General features: G+C 34.5%; 1 protein-coding gene across 1 annotated transcript in view; it reads right to left on the bottom strand.

The window, feature by feature from the left end:
* ADGRB3 (adhesion G protein-coupled receptor B3) overlaps positions 1 to 20,961 on the bottom strand; it is a 125,983-nt gene extending 105,022 nt beyond the window's left edge. Inside the window, exons 1-2 of the mRNA XM_049653873.1 lie at positions 20,856 to 20,961; positions 16,832 to 16,934 (exon numbers count right to left, since the gene is read on the bottom strand). Of these exons, the coding sequence (XP_049509830.1) occupies positions 16,832 to 16,934; positions 20,856 to 20,956 (204 nt within the window). The 5' untranslated portion in view covers positions 20,957 to 20,961. The remainder of the gene's footprint in view (positions 1 to 16,831; positions 16,935 to 20,855) is intronic.
* Positions 20,962 to 21,454: the final 493 nt, after the last annotated feature.

Raw genomic sequence — 21,454 nt, 5'->3', positions numbered from 1 at the left:
TTCTTAATATACTTTCCTTTATAAGTCATCTTTTTTTTTAACATTTATTAATTTTTGAGAGACAGAATGCAAGCTAGGGAGGGGCAAAGAGAGAAGGAGACACAACATCTGAAGCAGGCTCCAGGCTTTAAGTGGTCAGCACACAGCCTGATGCGGAGGTCAAACCCACAAACCGTGAGATCATGACCTGAGCTGAAGTGAGATGCTTGACCAACTGAGCCACCCATGCACCTCATAAGTCATCTTGTTTTAAGTGTTTACCCTATTATAACAATTTATAATTCCTACTCTGGGCCCTGGACTATACACCATTTAGTCTTTAGAAAAATGGTTGTGGAGGGGCATCTGGCTCAGGTCATGATCTCATGGTTCGTGAATTCGAGCACCGCGTTGGACTCTGTGCTGACAGCTCAGAGCCTGCTTGGTATTCTGTGTCTCCTTCTCTCTCTGTACCTCCCCCACTCACATTCTATCTTTCTCTCTCCAAAAATAAACAAACATTAAAAAAATTAAAAGACAAATGAAAGAAAAAAACACAGAGGTCAAAAGAGTAGAGAGGGGTTAAGACTTGGCAGTATTTGCGTTCCTGGTCCCACTGGCTCTTGAAAAAAAAAAGGAGAAAGAAAAAGTGGTTGTGGGGGCTAACATTTTGACATATAAAGGTAGTTCACTTCTTTAATGATTTGGTAATTTTCTCTTTGTTAAACGCATTAAATTTAACATTTTCATATTAAGCACTATCTCCAACTGTTTTTCACTTCTATATACATGTGGATTAAATATGCAGACATTTCTTATGCTGCCAAGTTACTCCTTTTACCAGTAATTTACAAAAAAGACACCAATATTCCATATTACTCATGTCCCCCTTCAAGTTCCAAAGAGAAAGAAATAATCATGGCAGGATGGGATTTTTAAAAGTAAGAAAATCAGCTCCCTTCCATCAACATTATTCTTAACCATGAAAACTGCTAGCTTTCCTTTCATCCCCAAGAATTCCTTTACTGATCTTAGGATTCTCCCTACAAGCAGAAATATTATCTCTTTTAAAAATACTTCTCTGTGAATACAATTCCATTTCCGAAAAGTGGAGCTTAAGCATATTCTTTATATTGCTAGCTACAGAGATTTTGTTCAAATTCCCCTCTTTTCCAGCAAATGGGCTTTGGAAGCTTAACAAGGATCCTTCTCATAGCTGGCCATGAGATTGGGGAAGTTGGTATTCCAGTATCTCCACTATAGAATTACAACCACATCTCTACAAATAGATAGGTCTGCCAACAAGCATTAAAGATATTGTGATGAACTACCCTACATGATACTCTGAACAATCTAGTTTTCCCTTGATGTGTATAGCTAAGCTCTATTATCACCAAAAAAATTACGAGTCGGTATCCAGGGGAGAATGTATACAGAAAATGCACCTCTCTCACAAAATCCACACCATCTCCTTTTGAGGCCCTAATGTAGACCAGTCAACTAAATCTTGAACATGATCAGCAGACAAAATGGAAAATAATGAACTTTTACTCCATCTGTGTATTGCATTTTTGCCATTTGTTTTCAATTGAGCTTACCACCGCTTCCTAGCATTGGAAATGGGTAAACAGTATTTTGTTTACTTCAGATGGCACTTTTTATTTACAACCAATAGTTAATGAAGCCAAATGAGAGGACTGATGGATGCAGGATTTGCAGGGATGCAAATAGATAGAGGATAGAATACAAACACATTTCAGAAAAAGAAAAAAATCAGTCCTTGTTGAATAAGGAAAGACACTCAACAAAGTAAGTCCTGGAAACAACTATAAGATTTATAACTTTATGATTTAATGATCAATAAATGAATCTCTTTTTCTTGACAGGATAGAAACTAAAAGAAAAAAAAAGATAGTAATGGAAATAGTTATGCTTCATACTCATGTTTCTATATCACTGAAATAGCCTCCTGGGGTAAAATAGAAAAGCTTTTTAATACTAAAACACAATTTATATACAACAGGGTCATTCCTGGTATTTGAAAAAAAAATAACCCTCCCATGCTATTACTTTTTTAGTAAAAAGGACCAGGGTCTATTTAACGGCACATGAGTAAATGTCTTATTTTACCTTCTGAATAGCAATATTCATAATGTTTGCATTAATAGGCAAAAGAGTGGCTATTTTCAGATATTTGGATGTTGGACAATTTAAAGGAAGCCAGACAAGAATATGGTGCATATATGTGTGTGTGTGTGTGTGTGTGTGTGTGTGTATATATATATATATATATATATATATATATATATATATATTTAAACCTTGTCAGTGAAATTTAAAACATAAGTGGCTTCTAGACAGAATATTCATTGATGGGCTTTAAACTTGTTCTCATTCACTGGAAGTGAAGTCAGTGGTGGTTTGCTTGACATAAATTCTGTTCCTCGTGTTCTTTCCCACCTCCCCCCCCCCCTTATTTCCGGAAATACTTTGCTCCCATGTAAGAAATGTGCCACCAATATCTGATTTCCTGGTGAGGGGATATAGCTGCTTACTTTCTAACTCTCTGCAAATACTTTTATTGTGTGTACCTAGTCATAAAAGACATAAAGAGACATGTCTACATGCCTGAGGAGAATGTGGGCCATGAACTTTTGATCTTAGACACAATTTTTCTCTCATCTGTTTATTAACAAACTCAAGAAATATAAAGAAAATCCATTTAGTCTGCAATTATATATGTTTTGATAGGTATATATATAGCATTAAAAAAGTTCTACTTTTTAAGAAAATATCTTTTGGAAGTAATCAAGTAAAAAGCCCCAAAAGAGTGAATGATTGAAGGACAACAAAGGGGAAGGAAAAAATTGCTTGGATTAGAATATTTTCCTTAGAGAAGGATATAGATTACCCCATGGACTCCTGATTCTCTTCCAGTTTTTCTTCAACTTAAAACATGAGCATTATGTCATAGCCCAAAGGAACACTGAAATTAGTAATGTCCCCTTCTTTCTCAGTAACCTTATCCAATTGGTCATAAAATTTTTATGTTTTTTTTTTCATGAAGCCAAGCCATACCCACTGCCACTAACAGTTATTGAAAGCAGATAAAAGTTCTAGACAAAAGGATCTCGACAAAAGGATCTAGAGAAGACAAAAAAAATCTTGAAAAAGAAGAATGAAGTTAGAAAATTCAAATTTTATGATTTCTAGACATAATTTTTTTCAAAGGTACTAAAGCAATTTAATGGGGGAAACAAGTCTTTTCAACAAATGGTGCCACAACAATTAGATATCCATATGGAATAAAATGAACCCAAATCCCTATGTCATACACAAAAAATAACTAATATATCAAAGATCTATATAAAAGATGATTTAAAATATCCTCATGACCTTACAGAGAAAGCAAAAATAATATAGAATATCTTCATGACTTTACAGAGTAAGCAAAGGTCTCTTCTAGAGACCTTTTGTGAGTCTCTTCTCACAAAAACACAAATAAAAGAAAAAATATGATAAAATAGGCTTCACAAAATTAAAAGCTTCTACTCAGCAAAAGATGCCATTAATAAAATGCAAAGTTAAGCCACAGATGGAGAGAAAATTATATTGTAGGTTTATATGTCATATATATGAAAAACAATACATGTAACAAAAGATTTATATCCAGAATGCATTTTTAAAACCCCTTACAAAGCAGTAATAAAGACAAACAACCCTATTTATTAAGGGAGGAAAGACTTGAACTTAGACTTCCCAACAATGAACATAAAATGGCCAATAAGCACATGAAAAGATGCAAAGCCTTATTAGCTATTAGGAAAATGTAAATTAAAATGTTGGCAAGGATATGGGACACTGAACTATCACAAAAATTGGTTAGTGTATAAGACAGTACAATAATTTTGGAAATCTGTTTAGTTTTTTTTTTTTTTTTCAAAGTTAAAAATACTCTAACTTGCCTTTAACCCAGCAATTCTACTCCTAGGTATTTATCCAAGAGAAGTAAAAACGTATGATCACACAAAAACTTATATACGAAGTTTAAACTTTTTTTTTACATTTATTTATTTTTGAGAGACAGAGAAACACAGAGCATGAGCAGGGGAGGGGCAGAGAGAGAAGGAGACAGAATCTGAAGCAGGCTCCAGGCTCTATGCTGTCAGCACAGAACCTGACATGGGCTCAAACCCACAAACCACAAGATCATGACCTAAGCCAAAGTCAGACACTTAACTGACTGAGCCACCCAAACACCCCAACGTTGAAAGCAGCTTTTTCATAACAACAAAAACATTGAAAGCAATCCAAAGATCTACCACTCGGAAGATGGATCAACAAAGTGTGGTATATCCATACAATGGAATAATACTTGATGATGTAACAGAATTAACTACGAATATACACGATATAATTGCTGAATGAAAATACGCTGAATGAAAAAAGTCAGAGCAAAAGGTATTCCTATTATTCCATTCATATGAAATCCCTAAACAGGCAAAAACTGATGTATGAGGACAGAAATCAGAGCAATGATTGCCAATGGGGGGCAGGGGTTGCCTGGGAGAGGGCAGAGATAACTTTCTAGGGTGATGGTAATCTGTATTTTGGCTCTGGTATTGGCTACATAGGTATGTGTTGGTCAAACCTGTCACATGATTCACTGTGCATTTCACTGTATGTAAATTTTACCTCAATTAAAAGTTTATTGTGTGCCAGTTTACCATGCTCTAGGTGGAATGTTACTTGATCCTCATAACATCACCTCCCCACTGCTACATTAGAAAAGAACAATCACAAAAGAAAATTAGACATTTCCTTCATTCATTGAAAAATATTAATGAGTGCTTGCTGCATGCCAGGCACTGTGCTAGGCACTAGGTATGTAATATATATCAAGTAGAAAATATTCCTTCTCTTCTGAACTTGAATAAAAAAAAAAGATGACAAATTAAAGCAATGGTTAGAAAGAAAATACTGGGTTCCTTGAGAAAGAATAATGAAAAAAAACTTTTATAGTGTTTTGATTTGGGGGGAACAGGCTTTCAGTGAAGTCATCTCTGAAAAGGACGTGTGTAAGTTAACTAGGCTAACTTAAGAAGAATGAAAGAAGACTAACTGTGGCAGAGGGAAGAATATGTGAGAGTCTTAAGGCAGGGGAAACATCGTATGCTAGGTAAAGCATATAATTGGTGGGATATTTTTGTCAGTGGCCTTGCTAATAACTGCACCAGGACAAGAGGCACAAACCAGACATATGGTCCCCTGGCTGATGGCTTATCAGGTACTTGTACAGTTCTAGTGGAAGGCCAGCATGACATGAATACAGCAATAGGAAAAGTAATGAATATGAGGTGACGAGGTAGGAGAAGTACTTAGAGGCCAGGCCATTTAGAAGCTTGTGGGCCATGTTATGGGTTTTGGATTTCATTCCAATTATACGAGAAGCTTCACTTACTTTAACTGAAGGGTTTTAAGCAGACAAGTGTCATGATCTGATTTACAATTTAAAAAGATCACTAAGCTGGTGTGTAGAGAATGGTTAAGTAACTTGACAAACGGTACACAGCCAGTAAATGGTAAAGCTTAAAAATCCTTGTTTAGAATAAGTGAAGCTCCCATTACACCTGGAAGGATGAGCCACCTAACACAGATCCTCCAGCCCCAATCAAATCAAGTCTTCAGATGACGGTGATCTGACCTCTGGACTGCAGCCTCCTAAGAGATGCTGAGAGAGAACTGCCCAGGGAGATCACTCCCAAATTCCTGACTCATAGACAATAGGATTATAAATATTTATTTTTAAGTCACTAAGTTTGAGGTGATTTGTTATATAGTAGTAGATAACAGATTACCTATTCCATTTCTATGAAGGGTGTCCTTTCTTAGGTATAGACGATTCACTTTGTAACTTTATTTTGAAAGTTAGGAAAATATGTAACAAAAGCTTCTCAAATGAAATAGGGGATGTTATTTCTAACAGAAAGAAACAAGAATAAATATAGGAGGAAAAAATCAGAAAATTAGAATTAATTCATATTTTATAAAAGCAATATATAGCATTCCTGTCCATTAGGAAAAACACTTTGAAATACAAATAAAATTTAATTAACAATAAGAATGTAAAATAGACACAGAGAAGATTCATTCAAAATCCCTTGTAGTCCTAATCATGTACATATAATGTTATCATCTACCAAAGACACATCTATAGGGATATATAAAAACTATGTGTATAGTAGTTTAACACAAAACACAAACACAAGCTCTCATCATGAATATTCATGAATTAAGATTTATCATTGTATTTCTCCTATTACAGTTAATCATTTCTTCTTTACATTACAACTGAAATCTTAATCTTTGGTTCAGTACACTAGCAACCTAGGGTTGCCTTAATTTACTCACTTTGAATTTCATACATCTTAAATTTCATGGTTAAGACCTAGACTCAACTCAGTTATATGCCTAGTTCTTTTTTCAAGGCTTAAAGTTTAGAATTAACTGACTAACATCACAAAAGAAGTGAAAACCAGAGTTACATCTTCAAACATGCTTATGTTTTTCTGGTAATAGGCATAAGTGTTTGTGCTTTAGTTCCAAAGTTTACTATAGCAATGCTTATGATATAATATACATAATAAATCTAGTTTTTAGGATACAGTGAGAACCAGAGGCTGAGAGTTTAAAAATTTATATATATATATACACATATATATATGTGTATATATATATATATATGTATACACACACACACACACACACACGTGTGTGTGTGTATGTGTGCGTGTGTGTGTGTGTGTGTATGTGTGTGTGTGTGTGTGTGTGACTCTGTTCTGTCTATGGGTGACCTTAATGAAGAATTAGCTGGACTCTGCCATCTCTATTTTCTGTGTCAGATGTTACTTTTCTGCCCAAGACTGTCAGATGAGAGACTTTCTTTAATAGGGGTTTTAACATTTATGGCTGAACTTTAAGAAATTTTTCTTCTACAAAGAAAGCCAGCTTTGTTGTCTCCTGCATTGGGCATCTGTTACTTGCTTTTAGCTTCTTCACTTCATAAAATGTCCTGCTTGGTCGAGACTGATTTGATTCATTTTATTTTAATTTTTATATACTGGTAACTAATAGTCACCATATGTGAAGAAGTTCTGTGTTTAGTTCTTGCTCGAAAGAATTCAAAGTACTTTTCATTCCTTTTTATCTCTGCAGAAGCCTTTTCAGAAACTGCCAAAGTTCCCCTGTTCCAGTCCTGCAGGCTACACAGACTAAACCTTGGGTAGACACTTCAGAACTGAAGGTCATTTTTACATAAAAGCATCAGCCTAAAAATGGCCTGGCCTTACCTTATATTATACTTCTTCTATTTAAATCCTACCACATTCATTTTTTTATGTCTAGGATGGCTTTTGAGCTACAACAGCAGAATTAAGTACTTGTGACAGAGACGGTAGAACCCACAAAGCCTAAAATCTTCACTATGTGGGCCTTTGCCCCCAATCTTGCCAGCCCCTGAATTAGATTCTGAAGTATTTGTGAAAGGAGTTCTTTCCTGTACTCTTTACTCTGTTCCAATCTCACACTGAGACAAATTTTGCCTTGGTCAATGATCTTTAGTGATAACCTCAATCTTCCTCTCTTCATCCCATATTCACCCTAGAGACATATAGCCTCAAAGTTAGTATAATGGGTCAGTGAAAACTCTATTATAATCTTATCTCAAGGGCCTTTGACTTCTGTGAGAATATAATTTAAAATAATTCATTTTATGTGGGTTTTTTAAGCACTTCAATACTTTACAGTGTATTCAGAATTCATAAACATTATCAGCTCTAATTATACAATATGGTTCCCCTGTTGACATTAGCCAAACTTCTGACCAGATCATATTATGTACTAAGAGGGAGGGTGAGGTTTGATTCTAGGGGAGAAAAACAGATAATCTTCAAACTTTTTGTAAGACTCTTTGAGAATAACTTAACTTCTCAAATTCTCTTTCAGATATTCCTGCATAAAGATAAAATCTGATTCAACTCAATCATCTCTCATCAAAGGAAGGTCTTAAAAGTGTTCTATAGTTTTTAGTCTTCTACTCAACTCCTTTCTCTCATCATAAAACAACATTAACACACACAAAAATTGACCTAGGTTGCAATCATTTCAAATAGAGTCCTAATGTAGAAGTGGCTATACTCCTGATAATATAACAGAGCCTCATCTAACAGCCAGAGCTTGCTTCATTCATTCATTCACTCACTCATTCATTCATTCAACATTTATTAAATCTATAGCATGTATAAAGCAAGTACTAGTATTAGTGGTTTTAAGACCTACAAACAAGAGAAAAATGCCACCCTTGAGAATCACAGTACAGTGGGCAAAGTTGATCAGAAAATTAATAGTAAGCATAATGTGATTGGTGCTCACAACAGAGGTATATACCATGTTTTATGGAAGCAGAAAGGAGTGCTGATGGACTTCACTAAGATGACTCATAAAAGCCAACACCTAAAAGGTGGTAGGAGTTTATTAGGCAACGTAAAAGTAAGTACAGAAGCACAGGGCAAGAGTGGCTCCAGTGGACATGGGATACCCTGGAAAGCACAGAGACAACTTCCTTTCCCCCAGGAGAGAGCAGAAATGGGAGACCAAAAATCTCTGATAGAAGCTATCTTAGCCTGGAAAGAGAAAGGTATGTTCATAACTCATCTACTCAAAAGGAATGCCCTTTTATTTCCCAGAAGTTAGTTTATGTACTAGAGATATCTCTGAATGTGGCTGATGTTCAGAAAATGCAGTTAATCAGGGGTGCCTGGGTAGCTCAGTCAGTTAAGCATCCGACTTTGGCTCAGGTCATGATCTCACAGTTCGTGGGTTCAAGCCCTGCATCAGGATCTGTGCGGACAGCTCAAAGCCTGAAGCCTGTTTCAGATTCTGCATCTCCCTCTCTCTCTGCCCCTCCCCCACTCACACACACACTCTCTCTCTCTCTCTCTCTCTCTCTCTGTCTTAAAAATAAACATTAAAACAATTAAAAAATGCAGTTAAATCTCATGAGTCCTACAGACCCACCGTAGAGTTCAAAGCTGGGAATGGCATAATTGGGCATTTACTTTTTATTTAAATTTATTTTTCACAGTAATATGAAGGATGAGCTACCACAAATAAAAGCTAAATGAGCAGCCCTATGTCAGAAGAATGTTATAGTAGTCCAACTGAGAAATCATGAAGACCAAGTCTAAAGGGGGGGTGGCAAGGATGGAGACTAGGAATCAGTCACATCAAGGAGTCTCTTTACATTGCCTGGAGGAGAGTTCTGCTGCTTGAGGATGAATGAACAGAAGGTAATCAAATTACGCCTGGCATCTCCAAAGCAACTACCAGCATTCAAGCCTGAGACTTATGATCTACTTCTCTCTGCTGAATTGATGCTCACTATGGGACTTTTGCCCAGCTTTGGAGTTTGACCTAAGAACACACAGTGAATGTATAAACTGGTCCTCATGGTTATCTGGCTCCTGATATCTCAAACCATTTGAGGAACTCCTCTTGTCAAATAGTTTCACTTTCATATTCTTTGCTTGTTTCAAACTGATCCTTCATATTGATCTTTTGCCCTATTTTGAAATTGACTTTGATAACGTGATCTTTGACTCCTAGCATACAAAACTAGAAATGTATAATCAGGTGATAAGAAGGTTAAAGCGCATTGTCACATTGTGAACAAAATAATCCTTCATCGCTAGGAGCTTGGGAAAAACCAGGAAATTATCCAACCATTCTGTTCTCTGGTTAGATAAAGATTTTCAGGCATCCAGAAGAACCTTGTCAGAGCTAGTAAGATACCTCAAAATGGACTCAAATGAATCACACATAAGCTTATTACATTCAAATCCTTTTACAAACATCATAGCAAGTCAATAAATTAGATTTTAATAAATCTAAATAGGAAGCTTTAGCTTCAGCCATTAGGATCACACACACATTTGAGACATAATAAACATGCATTTGGGACATTATTGGCAGGAAATGAGTTCTATGAGAGGAATTATGAATAAGCACATTTCTTTTGAAGATTATGAACATTATTTTACACAACTTATCAAGTGAGAAGTTGCACAGTTGCTAGGTTTCAGAGTCTCTTTCACTAAAACCCAGGAACCAGATCACCTTCAAATATGCCATCAATCACTTAGAGCTTAGAAAAGGCCCTAGGAAAATACTACTTGTCACCATATTGGCTTAGATTCTGTGTAGAGTGGGAAACCCTAATCCTTATAAAACTAACTACAGTTACTAGCTTCAGAGGTATAGGCCCAAATGATGGATTCAAATAAATGTATTTATTCATTCATCCAATAAATATTACATGCTTAATGTACTCAGACAACATGTTGGCAATAAATTTAAGAATAAATGTAACCTAGCCCTGCCCTAAAAAGAGTATAGTCTGGCCAGAAACAGGTAATATAATACAAGATTGTGAGTATGCACTGGAAATCATGGAGCCCCAGAGCTGGTGTACCTAAGAGTGGAAGATAGGGAAGGGCTTCCTACAGCAGCAGGTAAGGATTGGGCTGTATCAGAGAATGAGCCAGATAAAGACATTTGGAAAATCAGGTGGGTGGAGGAGAGTAACAATGCTCCAGGCTGAAGAGTAAGCAAGGAACAAGAAATCCTAATTTTGATGAATAATTTTGACAAACCTTAAGCAGTTTGATGTTGCTGGTATGATTAAAGTCAGCAGAACAGAACAAGAATGGAGAGGTCACCATAGGTCATGTTTAAGGTTTCTCAAGTTTTATAAGCTACAGAACTCTTTCTCAACAAAATTTTTTTCTGAGCCCCAGTATACTAATGTAAGAAAATTAGTGAATAGAAACCTGCGTAGATAAATAAAACATTTGTCACTGCTTATGTCTGAACAGTTTGAAAATAACTTCTGTAAAGAGATGAGATAGCAATAAATGCACAGAGAAGTGAAGTGGTGGTCAGATTTGAATTTTAGCTCTATCACTTGGGCTACAAGGTAGAGAGTGTGCTTAACAATGCTGGAAGTGGTAGACCAGTGAAGATGACTACCACCTGACAAAGGCAGAAAGCTGGCCTTGGGAAGCATGTGAAGGGTGCAACTGGCACAAGGGGGAGACTTATTGGATGAGGGAGGAGGAGACATTAAGGCTAACTCTCAGAGTCCCAGTATATGTAACTGGGTTGGAGCCTACAGAAAATACGTTCAATTTATATATAATGTGTTGGGTTGTGGGGCAGGGACACAAACGGTGAATTTAGTGGTGAGCAGAATTGGACAAGAGAAAGTCTGAAGCTCTGAAGAGAACACTAAATCAGATGTACATCTGAGAATCATCATGATCATCATCACCATAATTGCAGCTACTGTTAAGGAGTGCTTTTAGAGTGCTTCATGGGTACTACCCTCATAAAACCTTGATGACACCTCTATAAGGGAGGCATTAACATGAAGCTAAGGTATAGAGAGGCTGAATATGATACTCAAGATCATATAACTGGGAAGTGGCAGGCTTAGTATGCTTAGACCCATCTGGCTTAAAATGCCTGTTCAACTATCACCACCTGAGAGATGCAGATCTCCAGGGAAGCAGATAGAGCACTGAGTCTCAAGAAGATAGGCAGACCATTTCAGAAGGTCCAGGAGGGACAGAATGGGTGACTCAAGACATATATTCAATATTTCTTCTCAGAAATTGAACACATACACATTCAGAGGCCAGACATGTAAGTAAATGGGGGAAGAATCTGGATCTCTAGCAGAAGAAAGTCATGGAAGAAATAGGTGCATTAGAGGATGCTTCACCCAATTACAGGTATTCAAATTCAAGATTTATTTCCTTTTCTTTTAAATATTTTATTTCTAAAAGTAACATAATCCTTACAACACAAAAACATCTTCCATTAGAATGACCACTGCCTTCTAGTTTGGTCTATATCTTTACTAATTATCTCTATACAAACTACAGAACAAAAGCAACATTTTATAAAAGGTAAATAAGCACAAGACGAAGAAATAAAACTTCTTAGAGTATGTGACTCTTTTAAAGAGTGCTCCAACACAGAGAATTTTGGTATTTTATGCAAGACTGAATTAAAAGACAAAGCCCATTACATAATTCAATGGTCCATATATAAAGAAACAGGAGATGCATTTCTCCTGAATAGTGCTAAGGAAATGTTTACACCTATGAAATAATTTGGGAAGCTTCCCTTGATAGATCAATGAGAACTTCTGCTAGGTCTCTTAAGACTAAAGTTAGTGTCTAACTTTGCCTTCTCACAATTGACTACAATTTTTCAAAATACTTATCTTTTAGGATGTCTTTTTAGGATGCCTGTAATTTATTTTATAACACTTTGGTATTCTCAGTATGATGCTATATATGTGCCAATTAGTGCAACCTTTAATTCTAGGAGCTGTCCAGAAATGCATACAACAGAGTGGTCAGCTGGCATTACATTCAAAACGGCCATACTCCAGAGATGGCAACTCCAAGTCCTTCTGATCTAGGTAGATTTGCCCATAATCAATACTTGACTCATCAACCTGAATATAAAAGGCTCGTCTTTATTGATAAACTAGTGTGTGGTTAATCACTACAGTGGGTGTATTCATTGGCTCCCTCTGATGAAAATAAAGGCTTGAGAATATGTGGATTAGCTAACATGGTTAAACAAACACTTCTTACTCTTGATGTGACTATATGAAAGATTTCATGGAGGCCTATATCCAGCATATTTTAGAGATGGGGCCCACAGTTTTATCCCCAATCATTCTGTGTCCAGACATTGGATTAGGAGGATTTCTGATTGAATGATGCTGACTCAAGAGCACAGAAGACTGCTTCTAGACTGTTGCTATGTCTACCTCAAGTGAATGCTGCACACAAAGTGTGGTCCAAGTACCTAAAACAACAAGGCCCTAGGATTTTCACTGAGCTTATAGAACAGGTTTGTTCCTGATTTGCTAAAACAATTATCTAAAAAATATCTAACTATTTGATAGAATCTGGACTTGACTTGCCTTCAGTATAACCTGGTAGTGAGGTTGTGGGAAAGAAGCTATCTCTTAGCATTTTAAAGTTCTTGGATGGCTACTGTTGTCTAACCAAGAAAAAAAAAAAGTTTTGCTAAATTTGGCTTTTATCACTTTTTAAAAAGAATTCCATGAAGTCTTTAATATCATACATCATTTCAAAGTCTTTTAGAAAGAAGCAGGGATATATTTTGTGATTAAGAAAACCATATTCTGAATATATGTTTCCAAAATAATCTTTGTTTTCTGCAAAACAGTAGGACCAAAAAGAGTCTACATGGTTCAAAAAAAAAAATCGCCTACTTTAGGGTACCAAGGAAATTCTTCACAAACAATAACATTTCAGTGATATATGAACATCCTGGTTGAAATTACACAAAGATATTAGAAGGCAATGACCCTTTATGAGAAAGTGAAATATAATGAACTATAATGAAGTGAGTTATCACTAAATTGTATAAATGTATTTTAAGAGATATAAGAAATTACATTTGATTCCTTACTTTGCTTGTAATAATTGACTCCATAGCTTAAAGATTTGAATACATCATACTTTAAATAATGAATTATTTCAGTTTGTTTCTATCCCAACTCAAAAGAAATACTCAGTAGTGACACAACTGAGTCTATCATATTTCAACAAGCAGTTCAGAGAAAGACCCCAGTATGACACTGCAAAACTATTCTGGATCAGCACCAAATAGCAGTTTTCACACAAACTGGCCATTACAACTCTCAGAGGCAGCACCAAATAACTTGTTCATCAAGAAACTCTCACGTGTTTCCATTTATCCAAATGAAGAATATTAAAGCATCAATCAAAACTGACCAAGGAAGTCAAAGATAGGAACCTGATCAATTACAAAATGCCCATAGCAGCAATGGGGTCCTACACACAACCTAAATAAAATGCTGTAGCCACTGATCAATATATTACTTTTTAAAAATGTAATAGGATCAATGAAGTAGGATCAATTTAATTAGCACATGATAAAATATATTATTTTCCCCAGAAACTTGGTATTATTAAGAATGGCTGAAAACAAAATCCCATTGTTTACATTTTTCCCTTCTAGTCACAATGCATTAGTGAATTGTTCTAGGCTTGCAGAATCATCTACTCAGAGGGCAGTAAAGCAAAGTTAACATAGCATAAGAGAAAACCAGTACTTTCTCATTTTCTTCACCATTACTACCACCTACCAAACCCTTCTCCCCACAAGTGTAACTGTGGCAGCAAAAATTAGCATAGGCTATCTGGAACAAAACTACCATGATCCCAAAACCACATGGAATCTACTCTGCAGTTAATTACCTGAGGCGACTATTTTTTTTTTAAGCCCATACCAGCCATTCTTTATAATCAGAAATGAAAAGTAAAACTAGACTTGTCTTATCCTGCCTTTGATGTTCCTAATATTTGTAAATATCAAAAAGACATCTCTATCAAAAAACAAGGACACTGAAAAGCTGGGAAAGGCAAAATGGGCAAGAATCATGTAATTTCTAGACTAGTTTCTGAATATTATTACCATTTAGACCTACATAATATGGTAGTCACTGGCTGCATATAGCTGCTGAGTACTTGAAATGCAGCTAGTCTGAACTGAGATGTATTATAAGTATAAAATACACATCAGATTCTGAAGACTTAAAAATTATTACAAAATATTGTATTAAGACCCAAAAATGTTAATTGTATGTTGAAATGGCCATCTGTTGGATATACTAAGTTAAATATATTATTAAAATTAATTATTAAAAGTAATTCTTGTTGCTTTTTTAAGCTGGCTAATATTATAATTATATACATAACTTGCATTTGTGGCTTACATTATATTACTATTGGATAGGAATGATTTAGACAATCATCACTGTAATATGTAGTAAACCTTGCGAAAAAGTCTACCATTTAAACATTGGGCTCAGCACTTGTAAAAACTTTGCCATACAGCACGAAACAGTTTTAAAAGCACATTTTGTATTGAAGATCCGGTAGTTTTCCAAATTCTAATGAGTGTTAAGAGGGTAAACAATGATAGAGCAAAGGGGGGCTTGGGTGAAAACAAAACAAAACAAAACCAAAAACTTCAAACTATGGGCTTAAGCTACCACAAGCTTGATTTTTTCTGATTCCCAACCCAATAAATAATTCCTATGTCAGAGGAAAAGCTCTGCTTTTCTACCTCGAGTCTTAAGGACAAAGAATTGTAAAGAGGTATTGACAAGTAAATGAGCATTTCTAAGGGATCTGAAGCCCCGCCCAGGTAAACAGTCAAAAAGGTAAGGGTGAGATGAGTAATTTAGTAATTCTTTAGGGTTTACAGTTCCATCTTTTCTCCATCTCTCCTTACTTCCCTTTACTTTTCCTCTCCTTTCCAGCTTGTACCAGTGTTTACACCCACTTTCTCTGATGTTGGCTATTTTGTACATTTCTTTCTCTTCTCCTAATTCCGTCTGGCATGTTCCTCAACTTTGGTCTTTATCCTTTCTTCTTGTTTTCCCTTTTCATATTCATATATATGTTTGTTTGTTTGTTTTAATTCATGTTATAGTCCTAAATAGGAGAAAAACTAAATATTCAAGTACATGAAAGTACTTTTTCACTTCCACAGGGCCCTTTATTGGGTTGTTAACTGTTTTTGTTTTGTCCTTCAGGGTTAGTGATTCCCCCTTGGGTTCTCCCCCTGGCCTAGACCAATATGGTTCAAGAAGAAATCCTATCAGAATCACCTAAAGAACTTCCTAGGCCCTACCTACCCAGATCCAAAATCAGATTCTTTGGATTCTTTGGTGGGAATCAGCAGTTTTAAGAGCGGAGATTAGCAAAACAGACCGTCTATAGTTCTTGACATTGATACCTCTCCTACAAATATCTGATCTATCAAAAAAGACATGCTGAAAAGTGTATTAGATTTTTTTTTTTAATTATAGCTTCTAAAAAAGTTCGATAACTGGCTTTAGCACTTGACAATAAAAAAGCTGGAAAAAACAACAGGCCTGGATTAATCAACAAATATTATCAAAGCAATGTTTACCAGAATTCCTTTGAGATTGGGGTAAATTAAAGATTGCTAGTATGGGTTTCTTGCAATGCATTCAGAGTAGTTTAGTAAAGAGAGCTGACAGTCATGTCTGGAAAAAAACATGATCATTCAATTCAAGTCAGTTCTTGTAAATAGGACCTATACTTTCACATTCTGCTGAAAGTAACTGTTCACCTAAAGAACTGTTCACCTAAAGTAACTGAACACCTAAAGTATCAGTGCTTTTTGGTTAAGTAAAGCTTTTTGAAAAGCATAAAATCTAGTGTTTTTAGCTAATATTGTCTTCAATTATTGCAATAGATAATTTTTGGGTAGATGTTCATGTTCTACGTTATACTTGTAAGCATTTTATATAGTTGGCTTTTAGGAATCAGTGTGTTAATAAAGTAGACCAAAACAGGGGCAATTCTATTTGCAATTAGGATAATGAATCAAAATTTGTGCTTTTGATGTTCCAAGGCTTTGAACTCACAGAGCTTTGATATAATACTTAACAAACATATTTTTACTATTATAAACAGCCTCTCAATCCCCAGGAAATTAAGCCAAGGGAATGTATTTCTAGTCTAGATTAGGCAATACTTTTATTTAGTAAGCAATGAAATAATTTTGTTTTTAAAAATAATTTTTATCAGAAGTTCTCCATTTTATCTAGAATGTTTAGATTTTCAATAATCAACTTTATGTCAAAACATAAACACACATATAGAATCAGAATAATTACCAGTCATACCTTATTATGTGTCTGAGTCTGTCCAACCAGTATGAGGATGTTGGATGAGATGATAGACAGGCAGAAGTTAATTAGAATTATAGACCTCTCAGAGCGTATGTACCTAGCCAGAAAGAGAGAGAGTGTTCAACTTTAAAATTCAGAACATAAAGAATTATGAATTATGCAAATTGGTGAAATTCATCCAGAAAAAAAACACTAAAATATATCCTTCATAGAATAAAATATATGAAAAACTTTTTTTAATAAAAATTATTCTTAGAAACCCAATTTTATAGTGACATGGCATGTCCTAGAGTCCTTTAGAATAATTTTTTTTCTTTAGACAACATGGCATTTCTAACAGAGTCTAAGTTGTACATCTGTTATCAATATAATTTTTTACTAAAAATATAAAATTTCTTGGAAATATATCAATTACTATAATTACCATTATTTATATGTATATATAATATGCTTATTATCATATAAAATCAATAGAAAATCTGAAAACCAAAAGGAAAAAAAATTCCACATAGATTCTCAAGTATTCCTTTGTTTCTAGAAAGCAGCCATTACTTTCATGAAACCATGAACACCCATCTACCATTTCATACACTCAAATATTTTTATGTCATCTTCTACTCTTTATATTTTTCTTAATTGTTCCAAAAGCAAACCAAAACCAAAACCAAAACCAAAACCAAAACCAAACCAAAACAAAGTAAAACAAAGCAAAAAAACCAAAAAACTTAATCTTCATCTCCAAAAACTAGTCCAATCCACAAATGATAATTCACCACCAGGCTGGAAAATTACTTGGTGTCTGCCATGTTTTACCCTTATGAAGGAATGTTTATACAAAGTCTGTTACATAATTTTTACATGCACCAAGAATGTAAGCCATAGAGAAAACGGATCAGAATCAAATGTTCTACCAGCTGCTTACCCTGAAAGGGTAACAGTTATTTTGCTCTACTGTACCTTACGGTAAATTACTGAGTGGCAGTAACAAAAAGACATACTTGTACTTGCTGTGTGTTTGAGACTGTTCAATTTGTATTAGAACATGGAATCACTCTCCACAGCAGGCTAGGGCTTTCCTGTGCAGTGTCAGATGGGGGTGCCAGAGATCTGGAGGCACTCTTTGGAAAGTAAAATCTATCAAAGTTCCTTCTCTATCTCTGTCTTTGAGGAATATTTAGGCAGAAGCCTCACATTCCATCATATATTTCAGAAGAGAAAGCAAAACGAAAACAGAAGTAACAATAAAATACAAAAAGCACTTTTTCAGTATGAAAAAATTTCCTTTCTTCATAAAACAAACCCAAATAGGAATAACCTAGGACAATTCTCAATACAAAATGTCCTCAAGAGTTGCTTAACCTTGTCCCTGCATCATCGCTATCTAAAAATATAATAAACCACACACTGGGAAGCTAAAGACATCATCAAATATTAAGTTGTTTCTTCTTTCGTGAGTGGGAGATATAACACATAAAGTTTAAGGGCTGCAAAAAATTGACCCTTTATATGTAAATGGCTTTCATGACAACATAAGCACACAGATGACATTATTAAAAGGGTTTCAGTGATATCATTTGCTCTGTAAATAGGAAAATCATGGTGATAAAAGACCCAGACTGACCACCGTGAAGAGACTTCAGATGTTTCTGTTATTCATCAATATTGAGTCACATTATTGCTTTAAAAATTTCTATAAAATGTCTCAACTTCCAAAACTTTTTATAAACATATTTGGGGTTTTAAACAAAATTTGTAAATGCATCATTTCAATACACAGATTAAAAAGATATGCTCAGGTGTTCTTAGATGTAATAATATGACTCTACAGAACATATTTGTAAATGAAGAGAACATAACTTAGTGTATTAACTTTTTGATGAACATATCTAATGAACTATAAGGGATACCAATTTTCAAAATACTATCATATATAAAATAATTCTGATGTTCATACATCTTGCAAATCATTGGAAAATTTAAAAATTTATACTTTTTAATTAGAAAAAAAAAATGAGTATTACCATACAGTAATACCATCCAGTAATGTAAGGTAAATTTAATGTTTATAAAATTCATTAAATTTGTCACGCTACAAGATTCACTCAATAATTTATGAATCTTGAAACTTCTATAAATCTATTAATATTATTTCAATCATTCTATTTGTAGAGAATGAGTTGATTAGCAACTAAATTTTTAGGAATCAAAATTTATGTTGTTTCTTAGTACTGTCTTCTAAATTTCTCAATTTCACATCAAGTTTTAATAGATCCTTTCAGGTGTTTGAGTAATTCTTAGAAAACTCATAGGTGATTTCTCTGGATTTTCTGGATTAAAGAAAACTTTATTACGGACTAATTAATCCTGTATTTCCTTATATATCATTTATACTGGCAGTGGTTTTGCTAGTTTTACTATAAGTATTGAGAGGAGAAAAGAAGGTGGAATTGGTGACTGAACCCTAAGTATTGAGAAATGGAACTTAGTTCTAAATACTTCAGTGAGTATGAATTATGATGCAGTTGTGATTACCTAACGTCCTGGCCCTTAAACACTGCCTCATTTTCTGAAAAGTGCCATTTAGGTAATTGTGGAAGACAAAGGTGTCTTTTTCCCAGCCTTTGTGCATTTTGTTCTTGTATTACCAGGGCAATGTCTGCTTGACTGACCAATGAAGCCTGGGTTCTATTGTCTACAACGCCGTGCCTAGGCCATTTCATGGGACTGGCCATATTTTATCAGATAGTCTCACTCTGTCAGTGTTTTACTACCAGATAACTCCTCCACAGGAAGGCAGAACCTCTATTATGTACCTATGTCAATGGAGCAAGAATGTGTACATATTTTGCTTGAAGCATGAAAATTTTAGTATCTCTGACAATTTAATATCCTGGAAAATTAATTCTTATCCTCAAAAGAATATAAAATATGATGGACAATTAGTTTTTTGAAAGGATGTTGAATGAAATGACATTTCTTTATTAAATTATAATTACTTTTTCAACTGAATTGTTCTTAAGTAACAGTAAACCACAAGGACTAGTTACTTGTGCAATTTTAATATTACAAGTTTTCAGGAAATAATATACAGTTATCTAGTTACTAATATAACAACCAATTTGGGGACATTTTTAAATAATCAAGATGGATATAAAAATGTCTCACACTTAATATTTTTAAATCCATTTGGAAGTTTGGCCATTTGGTTAGGTACTGTTTACCAATATGTGAACAGATATAATATAATGTCTAAAATACACAGGTCTAATTTTTATTAATAGAACACATCTTCAAGAAATACTAAGTTTCCATGCACTATCAAGCAGATGCAATTTCAAATACTGTAGAACAAAGTTTTTCAATTACATGCCCTTGTTTATGTATTTTTCACTTGTAATCAGTTTGCCAAAATATGACTTTTTGGAAACATTCAACCACAAGACTATGCTATAGGAAACTATAGCATTGTGGTATTTGTGTATTAGTAATACAGAAGATTTACTCATTGTCTGGGATATAATGAAAGCATGTGCTTAAATTCTTAAGTTTAAAACTTAAAACTTAAGAATTTGGAGAACATATTTATATAACAGAGATATTACTTTGGCTGTACCAATTAAACTCTAAAGCTCAATGGCAATTGAAATAAATAGAAACAAACATAGACTAAACTTGGAGTATTACGGATACCATGTTTGAGGATAAGCAACTTGTTGAAAGCTACCATCATTTGAATTGGGAAGGAAAGTGTGTCTGTTCTGTTTATTTTCTCATCATAGGCAAAAACAGACAAGAAATTTAGTAAGAACTTTTATTATTATTATTTTTATTATTTATTTATTTATTTATTTATTTATTTATTATTAAGCTCATTTATTATGGTTCAATCACTGCAATAACTCTGCTCTAAAAATACTTCTTTCAGTAAATTAAAAAGGAGACATAATGATGATCATATTGCCAGGTTTAATCTGAGTAACAGAGCATTCCAGTGCAAGTGTATTAATTGATTACATACCTCCATAATGCTGCATAGACAACTGCGAGGGTGATCAAGGCCAAGCAAGAAAGGCCACTGCCTACTATTAGGGTAACTGAAGGTGTACCAGAGGATTCCATGATCTGTAAATTAAACAAAAGAAACAAAAAAAGGAGAGATAACGTTTTCATAAATTGAAATAATTTCTAAACTCAGCAAAACTACCCTATCCTACTCAAAAACAGCCAATAGAGTTGTTATAGTTACCAGATAATTACCCAGTAACCACTCAGTTCATATATTCTCAACCTCTAAAATGACTAATTCTAGCTTCCCCCTCTCTCCCACTGTGAAGTAATAAAGGCCTGAGAGTTTTAAATGCTTGATTATGGCATACTACCCACTATGGTTTTCTACAACAAATTACTAAAACTAAAACTATGGTGAATATTCACATGTTAAATTTTCTCTAGCTGAAATTTGAAGCAGCATTCATTTTTATTCAACAACTATAGTTCAGTTATTTCACAGTATGTTTTTGGGTAAAATTTACTTTGATCTTCTCATTTATAACTCATTGCTTCCCCAATCTGGTGCCTAGATATTGAAAATTGTTCAAACTTTCTGACTTTTGACAA

Source organism: Panthera uncia (assembly GCF_023721935.1).
Source record: "Panthera uncia isolate 11264 chromosome B2 unlocalized genomic scaffold, Puncia_PCG_1.0 HiC_scaffold_24, whole genome shotgun sequence".
Classification (NCBI taxonomy): domain Eukaryota; kingdom Metazoa; phylum Chordata; class Mammalia; order Carnivora; family Felidae; genus Panthera; species Panthera uncia.
This window is presented reverse-complemented; position numbering and strand designations above follow the sequence as displayed.